We start from the raw sequence: 25,098 nt of genomic DNA, 5'->3' as shown, positions 1-25,098 counted from the left end.
CTCTGTTGCTCCCCCTGCTTGTGCTCTCTCTCTGTCAAATAAATAAAATCTTAAAAAAAAAAAGAAGCATCCTCATATTCAGAGATATTCAAATACAAAAAAAAATGTCAGGACTGATAAAATACAGTAACTGAGCAGCTTAACAACAGTTTAAGAAGAAAAATCACGTGATAATCTTTACAGATGCTAAAAAGATATGTGACTAAATTCAATACTCATTCTTGATTAAAAAAACTTAATATAATGGGGAAAAATATATATATATTTATCATGTTAAAGAAGAACCCATCAATTAAATTAAAAGGTTACTTGAAATAGCATTAAACTATAAGGAAAACATGTTTTTCGGAAAATGATCTTGAATTAAGAATCACCTTCATACATACATGAAGAAAGCCAATGTGGAGAACACGCCACATGTGTGAAAGGCATGGTTCAACTGCTCTGGCTTAGGGTACACCACGGCGGCATCAATCATTATCCACCAACCTGTAAAAAACTGGCACAAGAGCCCAAGTCATTAAAATAACACTAACAATTGGCTCAGCATGAAGTTACTTGCTCTTTAATATTCCTATATTTCTACAGACCATATAAATGAAACATATTTCTAGTCTGAGTTCTGGATGTGGAAATATAAAAAAATAAGAATCCCTTGTTTAGGGTGCCTGGGTGGCTCAGTTGGTTAAGCGACTGCCTTCGGCTCAGGTCATGATCCTGGAGTCCCTGGATCGAGTCCCGCATCGGGCTCCCTGCTCGGCAGGGAGCCTGCTTCTCCCTCTGACCCTCCCCCATCTCATGTGCTCTCTCTCTCTCATTCTCTCTGTCTCAAATAAATAAATAAAATCTTTAAAAAAAAAATAAAATAAAAAAAAAAAAAAAAAAAAAAAGAATCCCTTGTTTACTTACTCTTGATAGCATTTGAGGTGAACTTACCTAATCAAATCGGTGTAACATTCTGAAGTTCTGCTCTCAATGCAAGATAAAAAATTTGTTATCTAGAACAAATTATCTGCTTCTTTTGCCCACCATAATTACATGCACTGATGCTCTTTTTTAAAAGATTTTATTTATTTGAGAGAGAGAGAGAGAGGGCACGTGCCCAAGAGCAGGGGGAGGGGCAGAGGGAGCGAGAGAATCTCAAGCAGACTCCTGGCTGAGCACAGAGCCAAACGCAGGGCCTGATCTCATGAGCCTGAGATCATGACCTGAGCCGAAATCAAGAGTTGGATGCTTAACCGACTGAGCCAGTCAGGCGCCCCGGAAGCTCTCTTAACTAACCTCCAGCTAACCAGCTCCTGATTACCTGATGTGTTTCATTCTCTCCAGAGAACATTCCTTCTTAATACGCCCAAGCTCTTCTGCATCCACAAATGAGTTGTATGCTTACCAAGGGTCAGTTGTCATGTCTCCAAAACTACTTAAGCCTGCCATAGTTTTAATCGATTATGTAGTTTGATTAAATAATGTGTAACTGACTGAACATGAGTTTGTAAAATGTCATGTTTCTCTATAAACTAAACTGAAAAGACTTCGAGAAGCTGCTAAAGAATTTCAAGGACAAATTAAGTGCAGGTAAAATGACCACAAAGAGTAAAAAAAAAAAGTAGAAGCTTCACAATTATCTTTAATTCCTGCTCTGGGTTATTTTTTTTTTTTCCTACTGGACTTTGAGTACAGAACTGTATACTGAAAGAGATACATTTTTTAAATGTAATCGATACTGAAATTTGCTTCAGAAACAGGATGATGGACCGCTAACGCAAGACTGGTCGTGATTTGTTTTGAAGCTGGGTTGTACGAACATGGGATGAGCAGGGCTCCTTACACCATTCTATTTTTGTTGACTGTATATGCTCCACATGTTTTATAATAAAAAGTTGAAAAAGAAAAAAATGTCCAGAAGAAGATGAAGCAAGAGTTTCCTCCACAGACTTCTTGGTCTCACTCCCCCTCAGAGCTGCCTCTGGGGATAGGGGGCTGGCATCCCTTCCCTGGAGCACCGCAGGGTTTCAGTTCCAATGCAGCCTTGGGTCCCTACTGCTGTCTACACATCCTGAATCTCGCTGAGTCACAACACTATAGGTTTTCAAGTTCTGAGCCTCTGATGAGCTTACGGGACTTAGACATATTGTATCATTAGCTTAAAAACGCTACTGCTTATGATAATTGTATTATCACTTGAACTGAAGAAAAGATATTAAGCTCAATAAATTTACAAAGTCAAACGAACCCAGGGCCTACCATGTTTTGTCCAGTCATATCTAGAATTCTAATTGTTCATACAAGGTAACGTTGAAATAAACAGTTCTGAAAGGGTATTCATGGTCCAAAGGAATCGACATTAATTTTCAGGGCAAAGCATGAGGCAGCAAGGTCACCGACCAGGCTTTTTCCCTTACCAATATGCCTGCCACCACAGAAGCCACGGCATTTCTTCTCTCACTCCAGTCAATACATTCGCATTCTGGCCAACGGAAATTATCGAGGAAGCCTGCCATTTTCACCCTGTAAGCATGGATTTTTCATTAAACTCTGTATTCTACAAATAAAAAGACAAAAAAATAATCACTCTGAGGAAATGTTTTTAAGAAGTGACATATCTCTTCCTTTCTTAAGGTCTTAAACAGAAATTTGCTTTGGGTCCAAACCTAGAGTTAAGGAGAAAAATTAAATACTTCGATGAATACCTATTGACAGGTACGTAGGACTGTGTTGGGACACAAGGGGGAGCTCATTTACCAAATAAGCCTGCTGCTTTTAAAACACGTCTGCAAATTCCTTGACACTTCCACTTCACTGAGAAATCAATCTATATCCCTCCCCTTGAATTTAGGCCAACAATAAAAACTGGCTGAGCAATAGCAGAGGAAGGGATGCTATGTAACTTCGGCCATACAACTTCTAGGACTAGATAGTAAAAGGCAATACAGCTTGTAGCTGGTTCTCTGGAACACTGGTACCAGAGTTCTGAGTTGCCATGTAAGAAATCCAAGGTCACAGTGCTGTGAGGAGACCATGTGTAAGTGTTCTGGCCCACAGTTCCTAGCCAACAGCTAGCCTCCCGTGCCAGAGGTGTGAGTAGCCACTTCTAGGTGACTGGCGTGCCAGCTACCACACCCCGTCTGGTACCCAGACTTCCGGCTTTACCCAACGAAGCCCCAGATATATGGAGCAGAGACACCATCCCAGCTGTCTGTGCTCTTTACCAATTCCTGACCCACAGTAAACCACAGGCATAATAAAATGGCTGTTTTAACTACTAAGTTTTGGAGTTATCAGGAATGCAGCAATCGATAACTAGAAGGAGAAAAATCATGTGCATAAAGAACTATAAGGGTACAACATGTGAGAATTTTCAAAAAAAGTACATTCAGGTGAGGTGATCCAGGAACACCTTAAATTCCAAAAAAACTATTTGAAAGCACTGAAGAGTGCTGAAAAGCAGGCAGAAACTGGAGGGAATTTACCCTTGAAAGAAAACACAATGAGTAAGACCCACTTTTATACAGCTTTTTCCACTGAAGAACCCCCTAGCCTCCCACTCCCAGCCCAGTTGAGTCTCTGTGGTGCATCGTGGCTAAAACTTGAGCAAAAATGCCATAGTCTTTTTGGTTTGAGGTATAAGAGGATGGAGTTCAGGATTATTAGAGCAGCTGGGAACTGAGAGAGGAAATCTTGGAAAGGGGTGAGTTACAGGAAGGAACCCCAAACACTTCAATATAAACTCTCTTTAAATATCTGACTAACCCCCCAAACAGAATGCCCATGGAGGAAACTCCAAGAAACTCAGCAGGGAAAAAAAAAAAAATAGCTGGAAGGCTAAAAGAACTAAGAGTTCCCCTGTGCCCACCGCAAGATATTTTAGAGCTTGAGTTTCACCAAGTCAGAGATCAGTAAACACCTTGGCATTACCCTAATAAGGTGTAATACCAAGTGTCTATAATTTCAAGGTGATCAGCCAGCATTTTATCCACCTGTTAGAACAAAAACTGACACCCTTCAGATGAAGATAACTGAATTGAGAGTGTCTATAACGTATCATCCACAATGTCTAATATGTAGTAAAAAATTATTAGGCATTCACAGAAGCAGGAACAATGTGATCTATTTTCAAGGAATAAAGAAAAAGAAGTCAATAGAAATAGACCCCAAAATGACTCAGATATTGAAATTAGCAGACAAGGACTTTAAAGCTACCAATATAAACCATTCAGAGACTTAAAGGAACATGGTCCAAATAACTAAACTGATGGAGGATCTCAGTGGACAGATAATTTCTAATGTAAATTTTAAAACTGAAAATTATAATCTTTGAAATTTTAAATTAACTAAATGGGTTTAACAGGAGATTAAAGACAGGAGTAGAAAAGGGTAGTAAACTTGAAGAAAGATCAAAAGAAATTATCCAGTCTAAAGAACAGGGTTTTGTTTTTTTTTTAAGGGATATTTTTTTCTGAGGAATAAAAATGAACAGAGCCTTGGTGAACTAAGGATCACTAGTAACTGATCCAATATATGTTTAACTGGGTCTCAGAAAAAGACAGAATGAGGAAAAAAAAATATTTGAAGAAATAAGGGCCAATAATTTCCCAAGTTTGGTGATAAATATGAATTTACAAATCCAGGAAGCTCAGCAAACTCCAAAGAGGTTAAACAGAGAAAACATCATAATCAAATTGCTGAAAATCAGAAATAAAAGAAACACTTGACATAGTTTTAGGGGGAAAAAAATCAACTTATCATAATGACTGACTTCTCAACAGAGGCCAGGATAGTGAGAAGAATTTCTTTAAGTGCCTTTTTTTTTTAAAGTAATCAATCCCTGTATCCAGTGAAAATATTCTTCAGAAGAGAGCATGATAGGGGCGCCTGGGTGGCTCAGTCAGTTAAGCATCCAACTCTTGATTTCAACTCAGGTCATGATCTCAGAGTCGTGAGATCAGGCCCCTGAGCTGAGCATGGAGCCTGCTTAAGATTCTCTCCCTCTGCTCCTCCCCCCCCACCTAGTGCACTCTCTCTTTCTCTCTCAAAATAAATATTTTTTAAAAGGGAGCATGACAGTCATTCTACTACCTATCTACCCAAGAGAAATAAAAAGACACACGTACACAAAAACTTGAACACAGATGCTGACAGCAGCATTAGTCACACTAGCCAAGAAGTATAGCAATCCAACATATATAAACTGATGAACGGATACATAAAATGTGGCATATCATACAATGGAATACAGATTCAGTGATAAAAGGGAATGAAGTACTGACACATGCCACAACAGAGAGGAACCTCAGACACATTATGCTAAGTGAAAGACATGAGACCACATCTTGTATGATTCCATTTATGTGAAATGTCCAGATGAGGCAAATCTATAGACAGAAAATAAATGTGTGGTTGCCTAGTGACAGTGGGGGAGAGTGAAATAGGGAGTCACTGCTAATGGGTACAAGGTTCTAAAATTAGACTGTGGTCAGACCATCATAGGGGAAGGGAAGAGAGAGATAGATCAAGAAACAGACTCTTAACTACAGAGAACAAACTGATGGTCACCAGAGGAGAGGTGGGTGGGGGGAAAGGTGAAATAAGTGATGGGGATTACGGAAGGCACTTGTCTTGATGAGCACTGGATGTTGTATGGAAGTGTTGAATCACTAAATTGTACACCTGAAACTAATACTACACTGTATGTTAAAGAAAGAATATAAATAAAAACTTAAAAAAAGAAAATAAGATTGTGGTGATGATTGCACAACCCTAAATATACTAAGAAAACATTGAATTGTACACTTAAAATAGGTGAATGTTATCATATGTATATCTCAATAAAGTTTTTTTATAAAAATGAGGATAAAATAAAAATATTTTCAGGTAAACAAAACTGAGATAATTCATCACTAGATCTGCACTAAAAATAATGCTAAAGGAAATTCTTCAGGCTGAAGGGAAATGACACCAGACGAATCTCAGATCTGCAGGGAGAAATGCAGAAAACCAGAAATGATCAATATGTGGGTAAACATAAAAGACGATCTTTTCTTCTTTTACTTAAAAGATAACTGTGTAAAGCAAAAATTAGAACTGTATAGCATGTCCACAAAGATGAACTTATTTCTAAACAGTGTATCTTCAAATAATATGCTTAAATATGGATTCAGGTGAAATACCTCTAAATTTAAAGTAATGTGTCCAATTATTCTGAAAAATAAATACAATTTATTACAATAAATTATACATTATAATTTATTATAAATACAATATATTATAGAAGGTCCAAACACTGGAAACATAGGCTGGGAGACGATATTTGCAAAACAAATATCTGACAAAGGATGTGGATCTATAATATAGAAAGAACTAAACATTAGTAATAACAAGATAAAATATAGGCAATAAAAAGTACGTAAGACTTGGGTGCCTGGGTGGCTCAGTTGGTTAAGTGACTGCCTTCAGCTCAGGTCATGATCCCGGGGTCCTGGGATCGAGTTCCTCATTGGGCTCCCCTTGCTCTGCGGGGAGTCTGCTTCTCCCTCTGCCTCTGCCTGCCACTCCCCCTGCTTGTGAGCTCGCTCTCTCTTTCTCTCTGTCAAATAAATAAAATCTTATAAAAAAAAGTACAGAAGACGAGCAAACTTGAAATAGGCAAAAGACTTAAAAAGACAATTAATGACAAGCAGCACATAAAAAGGTATTCAACATTGTCAGGCATCAGGGAAGTGCAAATTAATGAAATATAACATCTCACATCCACTAGAACAGCTAAAATTTAAAAGATTGACAACTCTAAATGTGGGTGAGGTTGTAGAACAAGTGGAAATCTCCTATATCTCTGGTGGCAGTTTCTTATAAAGTTAAAAATAAACCTCCCTATAACCCAGCAATTCTATTCCTAGGTATTTGCCAAGGGAAGTAAAAACACATATCCACGCACAAAAATGACTTAGAGAAGAAAGTTTTTAGCAGTTTTATTCATAATAGCCCCAAACTGAAACAATCTAAATGCTCATCAACAGATGGATGTATAAACAAGTTATGATCGAGGGGCGCTTGGGTGGCTCAGTTGGTTAAGCATCTGCCTTCAGCTCAGGTCATGATCCCAGGATCCTGGAATCAAGCCCCGCATCGGGCTCCCTACTCAGCGGGAAGCCTGCTTCTCCCTCTCCCTCTGCTCCACCCCCACCCCTGCTTAAGCTCTCTATCTCTTGCTCTCTCTCAAATAAATAAAATCTTTAAAAACAAAAAACAAGTTATGATTGATTCATACAATGGAATACTGTTCCGCAAGAAAAAAGGATGAACTGATATATACAACCACACAGAAAAAAAAAAGTAAGCCCTCAAAGACATGATTTAAGTGAAAGAAGGCAGACACAAAAGAGTACATACTGGGGACACCTGAGTGCTCAGTTAAGCATCTGCCTTCAGCTCAGGTCATGATCCCGGGATCCTGGGATCAAGCCCCATATCGGGCTCCCTGCTCAGCGGGAAGCCTGCTTCTCCCTCTCCCACTCCCCCTGTGTGCGTGCGTGCGTGTGTGTGTCACTCTCCCTGGCAAAAAAAATAAATAAAATCTTGAAAAAAAAAAAAGAGTGTATGCTGTATAATTCCATTTAAATGCAGCTTAAGAAGAGGTAAAATTAGTCGACAGTCTCAGAAATCAGAACAGTGCTTGCCTACAGGGGGTAAGGACTGACTACAAGGGAACTTTTGGGGGGGGCGGTGACGGAAATGTTCTGTATCTTAATTAGGATAATGGTTATACAGGTACATACATTATCAAAAGTCACTGAAGTGTACACTTGAGACCTGTGTATTTTACAGTATGTAAATTTTACTCACAAAATGTTTTTAGAAGTTTATCATTCAGATATGCTTTAGCTACACTGAAGTCCTGCACATTTTATCACTGTTCTGCAGATATAATAATGAATTATCATCAAAGATTAAATATTAACTGGTTAATAGGAAGGGAAGGTCACCATGAATTTAAGACAATGTCTGAAGTTAAGTCTTACTTCCAATTATAAAATTCATTTCCCATATATTAACCTAATTATAAATAGTTCTAAAGTAGAAAATATATAGCTATTTGCATACAATGATTTCTGAAATGTCATGATCTCCTCCCTTCTGGGGCTTAAACTGGAGGGTCAGGGATGGAGTGAGGCAGAGAAACATCGAAGTAATACAAATAATTACTATGGAGGAAACGTGCAGGATCCTAACAGGGAATAAAGGGGAGACCTGTTTTAGAAAGGGTGATTGGGGGGCGCCTGGGCGGCTCAGATGGTTAAGCGTCTGCCTTTGGTTCGGGTCGTGATCCCCACATCGGGCTCCTGGCTCTGCAGGGAGCCTGTTTCTCCCTCTGCCTCTCCCTGCTACTTGTGCTCTCTCTCTCTCTCTATCTCTGTGTCTCGAATGAATAAAAATCTTTAAAAAAAAAAAAAGGGTGATCGGGGAAAGCCTCTATGAAGAGGTAACACTTGCTAAAATCTTAAAACATACTAAAATTTAAAAGCTGAGTAAAGTTAATTAGATTAAGAAGCAACAAAAGAGACTGAGGAGGGCAAGGGAAAATTATATACAAAGCCCCTAGGTCCCTTTGGTACCAGCAAGGAAGAATTAGCTGGTACCAAAGAGATTCAGGACACAGTAAGTTAGTGGAGCAGGTTGGCTTGGAGTAAGTTTGGAGAGCGACAGATAAGGCTGGATCACAGATTAACCCTGACCTCGTGAAGGATTTGGGTTTCACAGCCCTAACAGGAAACCAGACGAAGAGCTTTAAGGTGAAAAGGAGCCAAGGCCACCAGGAGCCCAGTTGCTATGGTAAACATTTAGGAGAGGAAAGGGAGGGAGAAGGCTAGTCTATTAAGAACGAACCCTCTCAACTGGGAAGAATGCCTTTCACAGGAGTTTTATTGTTGATAGTCACCAAAAGATAAGCATATTTTATCATGACACCATGTTGATTTAACATAAACTGACAATACTCTGAACACTGGCTCCCTGGCTTAAAGTGGAAACAAGTACACAATACTTAATACAAGATAACAAGCCTTTGGAGACTCAATGAAGGCAAAGACTACTCGGAGAAAACCTAAATGTTCAATGATAGAATAATTAGTTCAGTAAAATAGTTTACTTAATGCAAACGTTAAAAATCTATTTCTGAAAAATATTTAATGGCACAAGTAAATGGTAATGGTTAATACTAAGTGACAAAAGTAGGTTATTAAAACTGTATGTATAGCATTATTTCCTTTTTTGAAAAAAGAACAACCAATCTACATATAAAAACACATACATAAGTAGAAATACCAGAAGAACAAACACCAATACTTTTATAATATTATTATATATATGGGTGATAGGATCGCGTGTTTGTTGTTTTTTGTCTATTTTCAAAGTTTGCGGCTCTTAGCATGAATTACTTTTTAAATACAAAAATTTCGAAAGTTTCAAAAGTTATTATAATTAACACAATGAAGTGCTGATTCTTCTTGCCTGTTGAGAAACCTCTTTGTACAATGTAATATGTCTGTAACTGCTTTTAATAAACTCAGGACTTTTTTGAGGTCAAGCAAATTACTGGTAGGTTCTCCCACAAAACTGACCCTGGTACCAAGTGAAAACAAAACAAAACAAAACATAATTAGTGAACTGAACTAATGGATTACTGGTCCAACCCACAAGTCTTGTAATATATTAGATAGCAATTATTCCCATTACTAAGAGAGGCAACTCTTTATAAAAGGAAACAGGAATCCTTTTCAGAGGGCATTTTAAATGATTCAACTGTCAAAATTTCATTTCCAAAAACTCAGTTTAGGAAACCCAAGGACACTTGCAAAAGCAAGAGGAGAAAACAACTACACACTTCAACATACAAACACAGTCTGAGAAATTTCCATATGCATCAAAGTCCCAAATAACATCTAATTCAGAAATGTTCCCATTAATCAAATTTCTGCACTACCATCTGTCTGTTCTGCCATCTCTCCACTAGTTGTTAAATACTACTAGTGTGAGGCACTGAGTATATAAAAACAATTAAGGCAATCAATGTAGAGAACAGTCTAGTTAGGAACATTGTCAGAACATTGTAATTGCATTGCAATATGGGCCATAACACACATACATTATGAGCTGTAGTGTAAAAGTGCTACAACAGAAATGTGAAATAAAGTGTCAAAGGACAGTATTTGCCAGGAAGAGCTGAGGGAAGTTTGACAGAGGAAGAGCAAACTTAGCTGGGTTTTGAAGCATGAATAAGAGTTTGGCAGAGGAAAAAGAAGGAAGAAAATTCTGGACTTGTAAGTAGGGAAATGACAAGATCATCTCTGTAATTTAGGAAGATAATGCTGGCAGCAACTGTGTGGAGGAGGGACTGAAGAGAAATGGTAGCCACCTGCCCTCATTCCAGACAGGGGTGGAATAAGGATGCACACGGAAGCCACACCGGTACAAGCCAAAGAAAGGGTTTTTATTTGAGGACTACCAAAGGGGCATTATCAATAGGAAGGGAGAAGCTAAGAATGACAATGGCTGGATGCCTGGTGCATGGTGAGACACCATTAGCCAAAACAGGAAAGGGAGAATGGAAGAGGAGAATCTGAGCATAATGTATTTGAAAGGACTAAAGAATATTCAGGTAGAAAATACCTAAGACAGGAACCACTGAAAGAGTGGCTTAAGACAGAAATACAGATGAGAAGCTCACAGTAATTCAGTGGTAACTGAAGTCACAGGGCAGTTAAGGTATCTCAGGAGAAGATGTGGAGGAGGACTGAAGACCGATGCAGTGTTCGTCTCTGACTGCTGTCCTTTCTGCCTTGAATTACTGTATGCAGGCACTAGAGCAGACCTATGGGTATGATGGCACTGAATCAGCCCAAAACTCTAGAGCATGTACTGAATATTTACAGAACACCTCCTACGAGCAAGGCAAGGTGGGGAAAATAAAGATGAATAAAACAGCCCTCATCATCAGATTTATAAACTAGCAGAGAAATCAATTAACATTTTGTTACATTAAATTATAATTTGTATCATTAAAAAATCCATTACAAAAAAAACAGATTAACAAAATAAAAAACAAAATATAAATACCATTCAAGATCCTACGTCTCCATAGCCAGAGCAGAACAAGTTGACTTAAATGAAACAAAAATAAAACCTCTGTCTTCCCCACTCTCACCAGGACTACTATTAGTTACAGGATGTGTACAGGTGCTACGCTCTTTAGAGACCACTCCAGTCCATCCTCAGAAAAACCCTGTTCGTGGGACAATTGCCTTCAATTATTGCCTTCAATCCTCACAAATGCTCTAAGGCAGTCCCTAATATTATCTCCTATTACTGAAAAGGTTTAGAGAATGGTTAACACCGCTAGCAAGGAGGAAAGTTGGGATCGCCAGTGAAGTTCCTTCAGATCTATTCCAAAATTCTGTGCTTATGACCATTACAACACTATACTGCCACCCATCATCAGAGAGCTTCACAGTATTTCCCCCATTTCAGGTTTCATAAAGAGAAAATTACTGTTCCACTGCCTGTGGTGAGGAGACCAAGAAGAACAAGATAGAAGAGGAACAGACTGAATTTAGAGGAACCCTGTGATCATCTGGAAATAGAAGAAAGCAGTCCGATGAGGTCTACAATGATTGTGGTGATTGCTGCTGATTCAAACCTTGCCAAAGGAGTATGAGGAATAGCTTCTCTTCTTGGTTTGCTATAAACCTGGTTTCTAGACACTCACAGTGTGAATATTTTATAGGCCTTAAAATCCAACAGCATGAATTATTCAGAGATGTAAGTACTTCTGGAAAAGACGTTTTACATACTTTATCTCAGGGAAGGCTTATTTGCCTTCTGACCTATAAATCACATATAACAAGAATAAAATGTAGTTAAGTACAACCAACTGTGGTAAAAGACTTAAATCTAAAACCAAAGTAAAGGACAGGGAGCATAGATTTTTTTCAAGAGACTTTAATTTTATAACTATATAATCTCCCCCAGTAATATCCTTGTTAACAACTTTTAATTATTCAAAATGTGGGTTATTGGCAAATCCTCCCTTCCACTACTTCTCTATACAGTTGATTCGCAGACTGAAATAGCCAATCCCAGATCTATACATCCAATTACCTGCAAGACATCCCCTGGCTGTCTCAAAGTCACCTCAAAAATCAACATATCGGGACCTGAGTTCATGATCTCCTCCTCCAAACCTGATCCCCTTCTGGGATTCCCTACAATGAATGAATCATCATTCATCCAGCTTTACAAGCCAGAAACCCAGGTGTCATCCCTGCTTTTTCTTTCTTCCCTCTCACATCCAATGCATCACCTGTGTATGCCTCCTAACTTTGCTCCACCTCCACCACCACCTGACCCGAGTACTGTCCAACTACCACCACCTCCTAACTGATAGAGCCACATCCACTCCTGCCCCCATCAATACGTCCTCCATACTGCAGCTGGAATGACTTTTGTTAAAAAGGCACAAATTTGGTATTTCCCTCCTGCTTAAAACTTTAAAAATTTCCCTCCCATTTATTTTAAGATAAAGACAAAAGTCTATAGTACAGCCCAGTCCTTACTGGCCCCAGCTTCCTCTTATAACACTCTGTCTCTTTCCTACAGGTATCCTGGTTTCTCTTTAGTACCTCATACCTGCTCATCACCTCATCTAGAACCTGCACACCTCTGTCTGATACCTCTCCATTCCCAGCTCACCTCGTTAACGTCTACTCACACTACAGAGGTCAGCTTAGCTATCACTTTTTCACTCATATCAGCTTGCCCTTCCTCAGTAAATGTTTATTTACATTTATGTCTATAACATACCAGGTACTGGACACATAATATACATCAATGAACGGATAAAAAGCACTGTCTATATGGAGCTTGGTGGGGGGAGGGGACAATAAACATAATTTTTTAAGTAAATGATATACCATGTTAGAAAGTAATTAAGTGTCATGGGGAAAAAAAACAAGCAGAGTAAGGAACATTAGGAATACAGGCGACAGTGGGGCCAGCTGAAATGTCAAACTGGTGGTCAAGAGAGGCTCCATTGAGTAGGTACTAGCTGAGCAAAGACTTGAAGGTAGGGAGAGAGTTGGCCCTCTGGATATCTGTCAGAGAGAACAACAGCAGGGTGAAGCCCCGAAGGCAGTGTCTGGGTATTACCCAGTGTGGCTGAAGCAGAGTGAGTGAGAAGGGAAAGTAGGAGAAAACAAGATCAGAGAGGTAACAGAAGCAAGGAAGGACACTTACAGAGCCTCGGAGGCCACTGTGAGAACTCTGGTTTTTACTGATTGAAAGAGAGAGCCATAAGAGAGTGCTTCGCAGAGTGACGTACATTTAAAAGGATCCCTTAGGCTTCTATGGAAGAACAGACTCTAAGGGCTAAGAATGGAAAGAGAGAGACCAGTTCATAGGCTACCAGTTCACAGGCTACTGAAATATCCAAGTGAGAGACGATGCTGACTTTCCTGACTTCCTAATTCCCCTAGTATTGCATTATTAATCTCATTATTTGATAAATATTTACCTCCCCTGTAGAGGGTAAGCTCCATGAAGGACAGTCTAAGTCCACTTTCACTCACTGTGGCATTCCCAGAGCCTAGAACAGTGCCTCATGCACACTAGGCTAGGCACTCAAATACTTGCTGAATGACTGACTCTATATAGCTTTCAAAATGTGAAATGCATAGATGTTTCATTATCCTGTCATAAAATGAGAGAGTCAACTTTATACCTAGGTTTATTGAAACTGATAATCTGGGGGCACCTGGGTCGCTCAGGTGGTTAAGCGTCTGCCTTCAGCTCAGGTCATGATCCCAGGGTCCTGGAATTGAGCCTCGCATCAGGCTCCCTGCTCAGCGGGGAGCCTGCCTCTCCCTCTGCCTGTCGCTCCCCCTGCTTGTGCTCTCTCTCTTCCCTGTCAAATAAATAAGTAAAATCTTAAGAGGAAAAAAAAAAGAAATGAAACTGATAATCTGTAAAAGCTGGTAATAAAAAACGTCATTTGGGTGAGGAAAGTAAGTTCTGCTGTGACAGTATATTCAGACATATTATTTCTTCAAATCATCTTCCTTGCCTTCCCAAGTCCATATTCTGCCAGGATTTTCTAAAACTCAGACCATTCACTCGTGCCATTCACTCACAAACTTCCAACAGCTAGTGAGATAAATTCCGAAATGTACAGGCTACTTGAAATCTTTCCCTAACACAGCCTTCTTATCTCCTGCTCTCTTGACACTATACCTAAAGCCACACAGAGACGGAAGGGGGAAGGCAGCCAACACCTGTTAAATACCTCCTGTGGGGCAAGCTGCTAAACTGTATATAGCTGTATTTATATTTCATATGTTTATATTTATATATCTAATTTAGACAAATATATTCAGATATTTCACATATCTAATATAGATATGTATTACTATATTAGATACCTAATATATAATATGGTCATATATACTATATATCTGATATAATAAACATCTATATTAGATATATGAATTTAATATATACCTATAATATTAAACACACACACACACACACACACACACACACACACACCCCCTTGGAATGCCCCTTTCATCTATTGTCTACAGGCAAACTTCCAATTCAACCTTCAGGACACACATCAAACATTTCCCTCTCTAGGCGGAATTAGCATAAATGCTTTCATGAGTTTTTGTTTTGCTTTAATAATAGCACATCACGTTGCAGAGCAATTACTTTGTGTGTATGCTTAACAAATGGTATTCAAATAATGTCTAAAAAAAGGGGGAAAAAAAAACCACGAGGAGCCCTGCTTCTAGTACTGGCTCTGACATTCTTTAAGTTGTGACACTGGCCCATGAGACAGGTGGACTAAATCAGCAGTTCCCAAACACAGGTCTGTGGAACAGTGCCAAGATAACCTCATAGTAACTTGGGAGTTAAAAAGAAAAAAAAAAAAGGTAATTGGGACCCCTCCCCCAAAGATCATAAAGTCAAGAGTAATGCCAAGTTACCTATTTTTTAAAACTTCCCAGGTTAAAAAAAAAAAAAAAAAAAAAACACCAAACTTCCCACGTAAACCATAGGAATCACTACACCAAATTCACTCAAGGTTCCCTTCCACTGCTAAGATTCTAAGCAGCACCATCTAGACTGTAATGAAACAATCTCCAAGAGCAATATGAGCCAGAAACTTCATAGGATTTCAACTATGTCAAATCCATTAATAATTAATTTCAACTATGTCAAAACATACAATTAACAAACCAAGTGAAATGTACAAACCTTCACTGATTCTAATTTCAAAAAAAATTTTTTTAAGGCAGTCTGGGCCACATGGGGAAATCTGAATACAGGTCAGACATTAAAAGACATTACAGAATTATTTTCTTGGGTGTGATAACGGTAGAATTGTGGTTATGTAAGAGAATGATCTTGTTTTTAGAAGACAAATGCTTACATATTTAGGGGTTAAGTGTCAATGTCAGCAACATACTATCACATGATTAAGCAAAGAAAAAAAATAAAGCAAATAGGGCAAAATGTTGAATGCACTGTTTAACTTTGCTATATGTTTACAATTTTCTGTAATAAAAAAGTTGAAAAAAAACAGGAAGCCTTACTATCATGAATTGCAACCTAAACTCAGATAACAGCTACATAAGACAAGAGCTGCTCCAGCCATAGCAATATTCCACTCACTCTCTGAGACCATGTTTACCCAGGCTCTCCAGCAGAGCCCTACTGAGGCACCTTTACATCCTCTGGGATTGCTCAGTAAATGCCCTCCTCCCCAGTTCAGAGAAACTGGCTCCAGGGTCACAGCTCCCAACCCACACAGATGAAAGGGAACCCTCTTTGCAAGCATTGCTGGGAAAGCAAAGGTATTTAAATGAGTTCAGGAAAGATCTATAGTAAGAATATTCCTAAAAGGCTCAAAGGACGTGGACACCCTGAAGTACCAATTACCATCTTTCAGCATTAACCACACAGAGGCAGCAAAAGGGACGGGCTTTGAGGGCACTTGGCTAACTCAGTTGGTAAAGCAGGCAACTCTGGATCTCAGGGTTGTGAGTTCAAGCCCCACATTGGGCACAGGGCTTACTTTAAATAAATAAATAAATAAGAAGAAAAAAAGAAAAGTACAGGCTTTGGAAGTGAGCACTGGCTTGGGCCCATTCCCACATCCAGCCTCTTCCCAGCTGTGCCTACTTGGCCAGGTTCATGTATCCATTCTACTCCTCAGGGAACAGTTGCTGTGTACCAGCACTATCTGAGTTTTAAATTTCCCTAGGCTATGGTTTTCTCGTATGTAAACTGGAGTGATGACAGGACCCCTCTCAGAAAGTGAGAATTTTTTTAAAGAGTCTATTTAGTTATTTGATAGAGAGAGAGCACAGGTGCGCATGAGCACAAGCAGGGGGAGTAGCGGAGGGAGAGGGAGAAGCAGGGAGTAGCAGAGGGAGAGGGAGAAGCAGGCTCCCCACTGAGCAGGGAGCCCGACGCAGGGCTCAATTCCAGGACTCTGGGATCATGACATGAGCCAAAGGCAGACGTTTAACTGAATGAGCCACCCAGGCGCCCCAGAAAGTGAGAATTAATAATAATAGCTGTGTCCAGCATGTGTGACCATTCTATACCACAACCATTCCCTACCAAAAAGAAGGTGCACATACATATGATTGCTTTGTAGTGAACACTCTGTTCCTGGCAATACTGCTACGACTCATCCGTCCAGAAAAACTTATTGCTTGAGGTGGTGATAGCAGATTGCACATAAGCATCTCATTTTGCTCCGCCCTGAAGCTTCACTAAAACTACAATAAAGGGAGTTTTTAAAAAGTCATAAACTCCTAATGATATGGAGAACAGAAGAGGAGACAACAGCGATGAAATTCTGAAAGCTGGAAAGCAGATGGGCAGTGGTGACTGAGTTAGCACAGCCAAGAAAGCTGAATTCCCAAGCCAGCAGTAGGGAGAGCTGAAAACCAACCCAGGAAAGACCTGGGGGAAGCAGTTATAAAGTTAAATCCCAGGGTGACTGGGTGGCGCAGTCGGTTAAGCGTCTGACTCTTGATTTCAGCTCAGGGACATGATCTCAGGGTTGTGAGATGGAGCAAAGAGTTGGGCTCCATGCTGGGCCTGGAGCCTGCTTAAGATTCTCTCTCTGCCCCTCCCCCTCCCTCTCTAAAAAAAAAAATACTGGAAGGAGATAACAATGGAGCAATAACTTCAAAATTCTGAAGGAAAATTATTTTCAACTGAAATTCTATTACCAGAAAAAGTATCAATGAAGTATGAGTATTAAGAATCAAGACATATTCAGACAGGCAAGGTCTCCAAAAAATGTAACTCTTCTTGTCAAGAAGCTACTAGAGTTTGAGCACCACTCGAGAGAATAAATCAATAAAAGAGAATACAGGATACGAACTTCCAGTTATAAAATAAATAAGTTGGGAGATGACAAGTACAGCATAGGGAATAGAGTCGATAATATATTGTATGGTGACGGATGGTCGCTACACTTATTGTGGCAAGCACTGAGTAATGTACAGAATTGTCAGACCACTCTGTTGTGCACCTGAAACTAATGTAACCTTGTATGTCCTACACTTCAATAATAAAAATATTTCTTAAAAGGGAGAGAATCCAGGATACAGGAAAGATCGGACACAGGAGAACTAAAGAGAATCCAGCTGTGCCCCAGACAAGGAGGATAACCAGGCCAGACTGAAGTAGTGTAACTCGAGACAGACATGTCCCAGCTGCTATACCAGCTTTTTAACCTGACGACTGAATGCCCCGAAACCTGGCCCAGATTCCTATCTGTACTCAGCTGGGCTTGGCTTGATCTTGATCATATGATGATACAGTTCCTGCTCCCCTTCCAAGCCCTGCAGCTGCATCAGCACAGGACACTCGCTTCCTCCACAGAAAGGTTCTGCTTTGACTGACCCTGGTTAACTGCGGGCAGGCCACGTGAGCTAAAAAAGCAGAAAATACAGAGCAGCTCACTCTCTCATTTCTGCTGTCCTTCCAGTACAGGCAGACCTCAAAGATATTATAGATTCGGTTACAGACCGCAGCAATCAAGTGACACAGAGACATGAAGTGAGCAAATGCTGTTGGAAAAAAGGTGCTGACAGGCTTGCTCCATGCAGGGCTGCCACACACCTTCATTTTTATTTATTTATTTATTTATTTATTTATTTATTTATTAAATAAATAAGGCAGTATCTGCAAAGCACAATAAAACAAGGTGCCTGTATGTGATCCACACTCGAGCCTTCCAGAAGCCCTTACTGTGGTGAACCCCACTTCCTAGGACTCACTCATAACACTACCCACTAACTTCCTCAGAAAGGCCTCCTATAAACAGTCAGGGAAGGGGAAGCCATTCTGTTCTGCTCATCTTTTCCTGGAAACCTTCATCTAATAGCAACAATAACGTGCTTTCCTTACGTGGTCAGGTCTGGGCTTACAATTATGAAATAAAATTTTGATCTCAAATTTAGAAAGCTCTAGTATTTTCTAATAAGCCTGTCTGGAATTCATCTGCACTCTGGGGAAAATAATTAATAATAAATTATAATTAATAACTGTAATTAATAATAACTAATTATTTAATGAAAAACCCACTGTTAATATTAAGACACAGTTTATAGTCCTGTAAGGTTTAGTTTAACTGGAGAAATTAATAAGGTGTTATGATTTTTCTAGCCTGGTAGAAAAGAATAATCCCAAAGGCATGATGATTTTGTTGCTGTGTGGAATATTAACCAATTACATCTAACTCGGCAATTTTGTTCAGATATTCCTTTCCCTGGGGACTATATATATATATATTCCTTAAATTCTCTTAAAACCAGCTTTTCATGGCACTCTCTATAACAGTTAAATAAAACTCTGAAACATGTTCATTACCTATTTGCGTCAGATCTTAACACTATTCATTCAAAACCAAATATATTGGTTAGGATGTGTGTCTGTTGTGTGTGTGCATTTATGTATATGCGTAAATATATATGTATATGTGTATATTTATGTATATATGTGTACAGCTTATTTTAAAAAGCAAAAGAAAGATTAACAAATCAGAATAGAGGCTACCTCTGGAAGAAAGATGCAAATGTTTTATTTCTTAATCTGATGGTAGATACAATGATTATAGCAATCATATTCTTTAAATATATATATCATATATGTATATATAAAAATCACGTATTATCATATATATACAAATATATATACACACACACGTATGTTTGTATGTTCTACACACTTTTTTTTTGCACCTGGGATACATTTCACAATAAAAGAAACATTTAAAAAAGGGAACAAGAATTTGTTATGACTGGATATTCAAGGTGCTCACCACAGGACAAAGTACACAAAATATGTCTCTTCACAAATCTCCTTCTGAAGGCCTTCTCTATTTATTCCTGCCAAGCCAATCAAATGAATGAATATAACCTTAAAGTCGACACCACTAAGTGGAAACAAGGTTTAAAAATTCGCCATTATTTAACCAGGTCCTCAAAATTTTCTTGATCCAGTCTCTAAATATAAAAGGACACACAGATTCTAAGAAATGCACTTAAAACAAACAAATTTAGCTACTGCCTCTAAATTATAAAATCTTCTAAGTTATAAAAATGATTCCTGGTGAAAAGGGCACTCACATTATACTGAAGTACAATAATCTGTTTAAATTATCTACCTGAAACTTATCCTACAATGGCAAAAGGATTTTCATGCAACAAGGCTTTTAACAGCTAAAATCCAGAAACATCCAAAATGTCCATCAGTACAGGACCAATAAAACATATTAAAGTACACCTAAATAAAGGCATACTACGCAGCATTTTAAAAATGAGGTAGGTCCACACATACATATATGGAAATGTGTCCTGATATTATTATAAGTCAACTGCCCAACAGTTATGGGATGATCTCTTCCTAGGGATTGGAACTGAAGATATAAAGGATGAAAAGTGAACAAGGAATTCCCACTTTTTACTTGATACACTTTCGTGCTGTTTGAACTTTTCACTTGATATTCTTCTGTAACGTTAAAAAAAATTTTTTTTACAACCTAGATATACTATTGTTATCACTTAAAAGTAGCAAATAAGGATAAACTAATCAGATAAATGTTCTACCTTGGACTCCATAAGTGAATTCATTAAGACCGGCCAGTTAGAGCTGCGGTAATCCTAGTGGGCGGAGGATGGGGGTTGGGTGGGGAGGGGAGGGCGTGTCTCCGGAAGAGGAAAACGACATCCTCCTGCTGCTCTCATTAAACCTGCTTTTCCTGCAGCATCAGTATTCAAGATAACTTTTGATTTTCATTTTAAGAGCGAAGACTCTTGCAACACTATAATCGGTAAAAATGTTTAACGTGTGTTCTACGTTTGAAACCTAAGCGGATTTGAAACACGAAAGGACAAATAAGAGACTAAAGATGATGGGAAAAGAAGAGTGACAAGCCCGGGAGTAAGAGCCTTGAGAATTGTTAAGAAAAGGGATTCACGGTACAGGTAGACGAAGAGTTTGAGAGAAGAGGTGGGGCACTCCGAGAAGAGAAATTGTCTTTGAGAGGCACCATGGTGATGACACATTTACTCCAATCGGAGGCTTGACTCCCGCCCCCACACAGACAGACAGACAGACACAGACACACACACACACGCGCATATACACACGCACACGCTCACCGGGCACTAACAGCAAGAAGGGAGCGAGCACAGTGATCTCACCGCTGCTTTGGCTTTAAAAAGGTCATATATTTACATTTGAGATTAAGCACCTTCCAGTGATTAACTCGGAACCCAATTTATTGGTTAAAAACCAAAATGGTTTTCCCCAGCTCAACTACCACTGCCACAGTGGCAATTTTCTGCTGCTACTTACCTAAAAGGACACTCCACACTTTATGAGTAATTATCAAAAGAATGCTGCGCCTCGAACATTTCCTCTTCCCACCTCTGTAGCTGACTCTCCTAAGGCCAGAGTCGGCAAAGTCCACAGAACACGGACAATATTCCCGGCAATGGTTCGGAGCACACGAGAGGGGCGACGAAGTACCTCAGTCGCCCCCAGACTCCCCGTGCGAGCCGTCCACCGCCTCTCTCCCCTGCCCGGGGCCCTGGGAAGCCGAGAGGCTCGAGATGGGAACCTTCCAGACCTCCCCAGACCAGCAATGGACGGCCAGGTAACGCGGCGGTGCGGCCCGCCCGGGTGGAGAGCGGATCCCCGCGCGTCACGGCCACAGTCGGCCCGAGGGGACGCGGGCTGGGCCGGAGCGAGCGTCGGAGGTCTCCGGTCCGCAGGCTGGCCCGGCGCTCCGCGGGGCCCGTTCCGCCGGGCGGCGCCGGGCGCGGGAGAGGCCGGGCTGGGCGCCGCCGCACCGCGCAGGCCGGGCCGGCCGGGGGCGCCTCTCTGCGCGTGGACGGCGGGCGCGAGCCCCCCGCGCGCCGCGAGACCGACCGACCGCACTCACCTGGCCTCCCCGACACCCACGCCGACCCGGAGCGCGCGCTCAGAGGAGGTGGCGGCTGCGCCCCGACCCGGCCGGCGTCCACCGCTCCACCTCAGTCCCGGGGAGCCGGGAGCGGACGGCCGGCGCTAGGCTAGAGGGGCCGGCGGGGTGCGGCGCCGTGCGCACCGCAGCGACCAATCGGCACGCAGCAAGTGGCCGAAGGGGCGGGGCGGGGCTCGAGGGGCGGGGCGGGGCGCCAGGGGGCGGGGCGAGGGTACCGCGACTCTGCGGCTCCGGGAGCTGTCGGCTGACTCTGCTGCGCCTTAGGGTTCGCGGCCGCGTACACCTGACCGGTAGTGCTGTCTTCCAGACGGCGACTGGGGCCGGGTGCCCACCGCTGCGTTTCTGCTAGCGGACTTCGAGTGCAGCATCCGTGAGATCACGCGCGCGGGGAGCCCAAGACCAGATGGCAGGGACTTCTTTGCCTATAGGCCCAGCGGCGTTGGCCGCGCGAGCTGCCCACAGTAGGGCACGTGCTCAGAAAAGGGTTCTGAGGAACTGAAGGTCTGTAGGGATGCCCTTTTCTAATCCCCACCACTTAGCAATGGAAGCCTGGAAAAGTGAAGTTTCTCATCCAAGGCTACCAACTAGTACTGTTACCCGAGGTAACCAGCACAGTACAACTAGTCTTCTAATTCTGCCTGATGCTTTTCCAGGGATCCACCCAGACTTTTGGCTTCCTTATAGTCAGGTCTCTTCCAGCTGTCTCCTTTCTTTCTTTTTCTTTTTTTATAATTTATTCTTTTAATTTAAATTCAATTAGCCAACACCAACTGTCTCCTTTAAAGACTACATCTTGTGGTGCCAGGCTGGCTCTTTAGGTAAAGCATGCAACTCTTGGGGTCATGAGTTCAAACCCCACCTTGGATGTAGAACTTACTTAATAAATAAGTAAATAGGGGCGCCTGGGAGGCGCAGTCGTTAGGCGTCTGCCTTCAGCTCAGCTCATGATCCCCAGGGGCTCAGGTCATGATCCCAGGACCCCTGGATTACGACCTGAGCGGAAGGCATACGCCTAACAACTGAACCACCCAGGTGCCCTTATAAGATGCCATTTAGTTGTTTGGAGGAAAAGACACTAAATCCAGGTATTAGCAATGGGAATCTTAAGAAGTTTTTTACTTGTGGTATGATGATAAAAAAGGTTTTGTGTCCAAACTTATCACAAAATGCCATCCTCTTCTATTCCTGTTACTCCTATAGATTTTATGCATGTCAGAGGAACAATCCCTGCTTTGTGTTATTTTCCCACTATCCCTAAGTTCCCATATTCATGGATACTATTTTTCTATCTTTTATATTTGTCACTTGGCGAGTAATGCATTTATAGTTACATTATCCATCATTCTGATACATGTGCTAGGATCTAGTGCTCAATAAATATTTGTTGAATAGTTTGCTTTTGAAATATGTGCAACTTTAAAACTAGTCAAATTGTATAACTTATAAAACTTATTAACTTATGAAAGTTGGCTTTTTTAAAATAAGGTTTTAGATCTTGCTTCTTTTTTGATTATTGTATTAGGATTAGGTTTGGCTGCAAGTAGCACAGGAAGACAACCAAAAAATAACAGTGGCTTAAACAAAAATTGGTATTTCCCTCTTATGTTTAAAAAGTCCAAAGTTAGTCTAGAGCTGGTCTGACACTTCATGGAGACAGATCCAGCCTCATTATTCCACCAAGAGAGTCATACATGTATTTATTTATGCTTTCAAATATATGGGCATTTGGAAGATATCCAGTTCCATTCCCAGTATCACCTCGTGATCTAAGAGAGCTGCTGTAGCTCTAGCCATTATGCTTGCATTCCAGCCATCAGAAGAGAAGACAACCAGCAGAAGAGAAGAAGGAAACACCCCCTCTCTTTAAAAACCTTTCCCCAAAGCTGCATATACATATCATTTCTGCTTTTATCCTGATGGCAAAAAAACTTAGTCACTTAGCTACACTAAATGTCAAGAAAGGCTGGAAAACAGGGCGTTAGTACTGAGAAAGAATGGATACTGGGGAACAGGTAGGAGTTTCTATCATGGTCTTAAATCTCACTTTTTAAAGATTAAGTATTTTAAGATTTCCCAAGACTTTTAAAAGCTTTTTTTTTTTACAGAAGAATATCTGTAAGAAAATGCTTACCTCCATGTTTGAAAGAAGATGTTACTGTTGACCTGTCCTGAGGATGTACATGCTTTCAGTTGCTTTTCCAGAAATGAGTGGGGACTCACATTAATGCAGCTAGCTTCGCTCATTCTGTAAACCTCTACTTTACAAAGAAAGTGATATATATATATATATATATATATATATATATATATATATATGTAATTATACTTTCAAAAATATGGGCATTTGGAATGTATTGGGATTAAGTCACTGATGTCAGCATTTCAATGTTGGCATTTCAAATGTACTGATTTGAGTCTTTAGTAAAATTGCAAATCAGCTTAAACAAAACTTCACGCCTGCCCTGATTTGACTGGTATTCCATCATGTAGCTACCTAAGCATATGTTTTCTTAAATTCCTATTCCCTAAGAACCTCAGAGAGGCCCTCCTAGAATCTGGGGTCTTTGTGACTTCAGGACCTTTTCAGGCTTGGGCCAGGACCATTCTAAAAGACTGCTTCACCTAAAACTAGACAGGTAGGATCCAGTCCAGTTGGTTCAAACCTATTAAGAAAGAGGAAGAATCCAAGCTGTCCTTCACACTTGGTCCCACGGGTTCTGGTTTGTTCTTAATTTTCTCAAGGCTGCTTCATAAACATACCCTAAGGCAGTGACATTCACTTCCCACCCAATGTGTAATGCAGAAACTGAAAGACTAAAGCATAATGTGTAAACATGTACTTCTGAAAATATTGTCTCTTCCTCCATAAACTTAGGGGTGTGTAACAAAAAGACTTCACATAAGTCAGTAGAACTGTTGTATTTGGATAAAGGTATCTTGAGACTAAGATCACATTCCTGTGGATCTGAAATGACCCTCTCCTGAAAGGATGGATATTCAGTGTCATTCATTTGGGAGAAAGACTGGTCTTTAGATGGGAAATGATACCAAAGCTTGGAGGATCATATGATACAGGAAGAAAAGAGGCCATTTCTTTCTGCAGTCTAGACTCTTGATGACAGCGGATACATTTATCAGTTGGCTCCTTCAGTTGCAAGTAACAGGAAAAATAATCTCAAACTGGCTTTTTAGAATAGTAAAAAACAAAACCAAAAATACCCTAGGGTTTTTTTTTTTTTAAGATTTTATTTATTTAAGAGGGAGAAGGAGAGAGTGAGCACAAGCTGGGGGAGGGGCAGAGGGAGAAAGAGACTCCCCGCTGAGCTGGGAGCCACAAGGGGCTCTATCCCAGGACCTTGAGATTATGACCTGAGCGGAAATCAAGGGTCAGACGCTTAACCAACTGAGCCACCCAGGAGCCCCATAAACCCTAGGGTGGTTTTTTTTTTTTTAAGATTTATTTATTTGAGAGAGAGAGAGAGAGAGCACCTGGTGGGGAGGTGCAGAGGGAGGAGGAGAGAGGGAATCCAGCAGAC

The 25,098-nt window shown here is 40.6% G+C and overlaps 1 protein-coding gene across 3 annotated transcripts in view; it reads right to left on the bottom strand.

The window, feature by feature from the left end:
- TMEM50B (transmembrane protein 50B) overlaps positions 1–21,688 on the bottom strand; it is a 33,229-nt gene extending 11,541 nt beyond the window's left edge. Inside the window, exons 1-3 of one of the 3 annotated variants that reach the window (XM_078078002.1) lie at positions 21,521–21,688; positions 2,403–2,542; positions 387–499 (exon numbers count right to left, since the gene is read on the bottom strand). In XM_078078002.1, coding sequence (XP_077934128.1) covers positions 387–499; positions 2,403–2,501 — 212 coding nt within the window. In that variant the 5' untranslated portion in view covers positions 2,502–2,542; positions 21,521–21,688. Of the gene's footprint in view, positions 1–386; positions 500–2,402; positions 2,543–20,931; positions 21,157–21,520 lie in introns of those variants that run through there. The other 2 variants (XM_036087471.2, XM_078078036.1) reach the window with 2 other exon arrangements.
- Positions 21,689–25,098: the final 3,410 nt, after the last annotated feature.

This window comes from Halichoerus grypus, chromosome 1 (genome assembly GCF_964656455.1).
Source record: "Halichoerus grypus chromosome 1, mHalGry1.hap1.1, whole genome shotgun sequence".
Classification (NCBI taxonomy): Eukaryota; Metazoa; Chordata; class Mammalia; order Carnivora; family Phocidae; genus Halichoerus; species Halichoerus grypus.
Note: the sequence above shows the minus strand (reverse complement) of the source record. Positions and strands in the feature narration are given on the sequence as shown.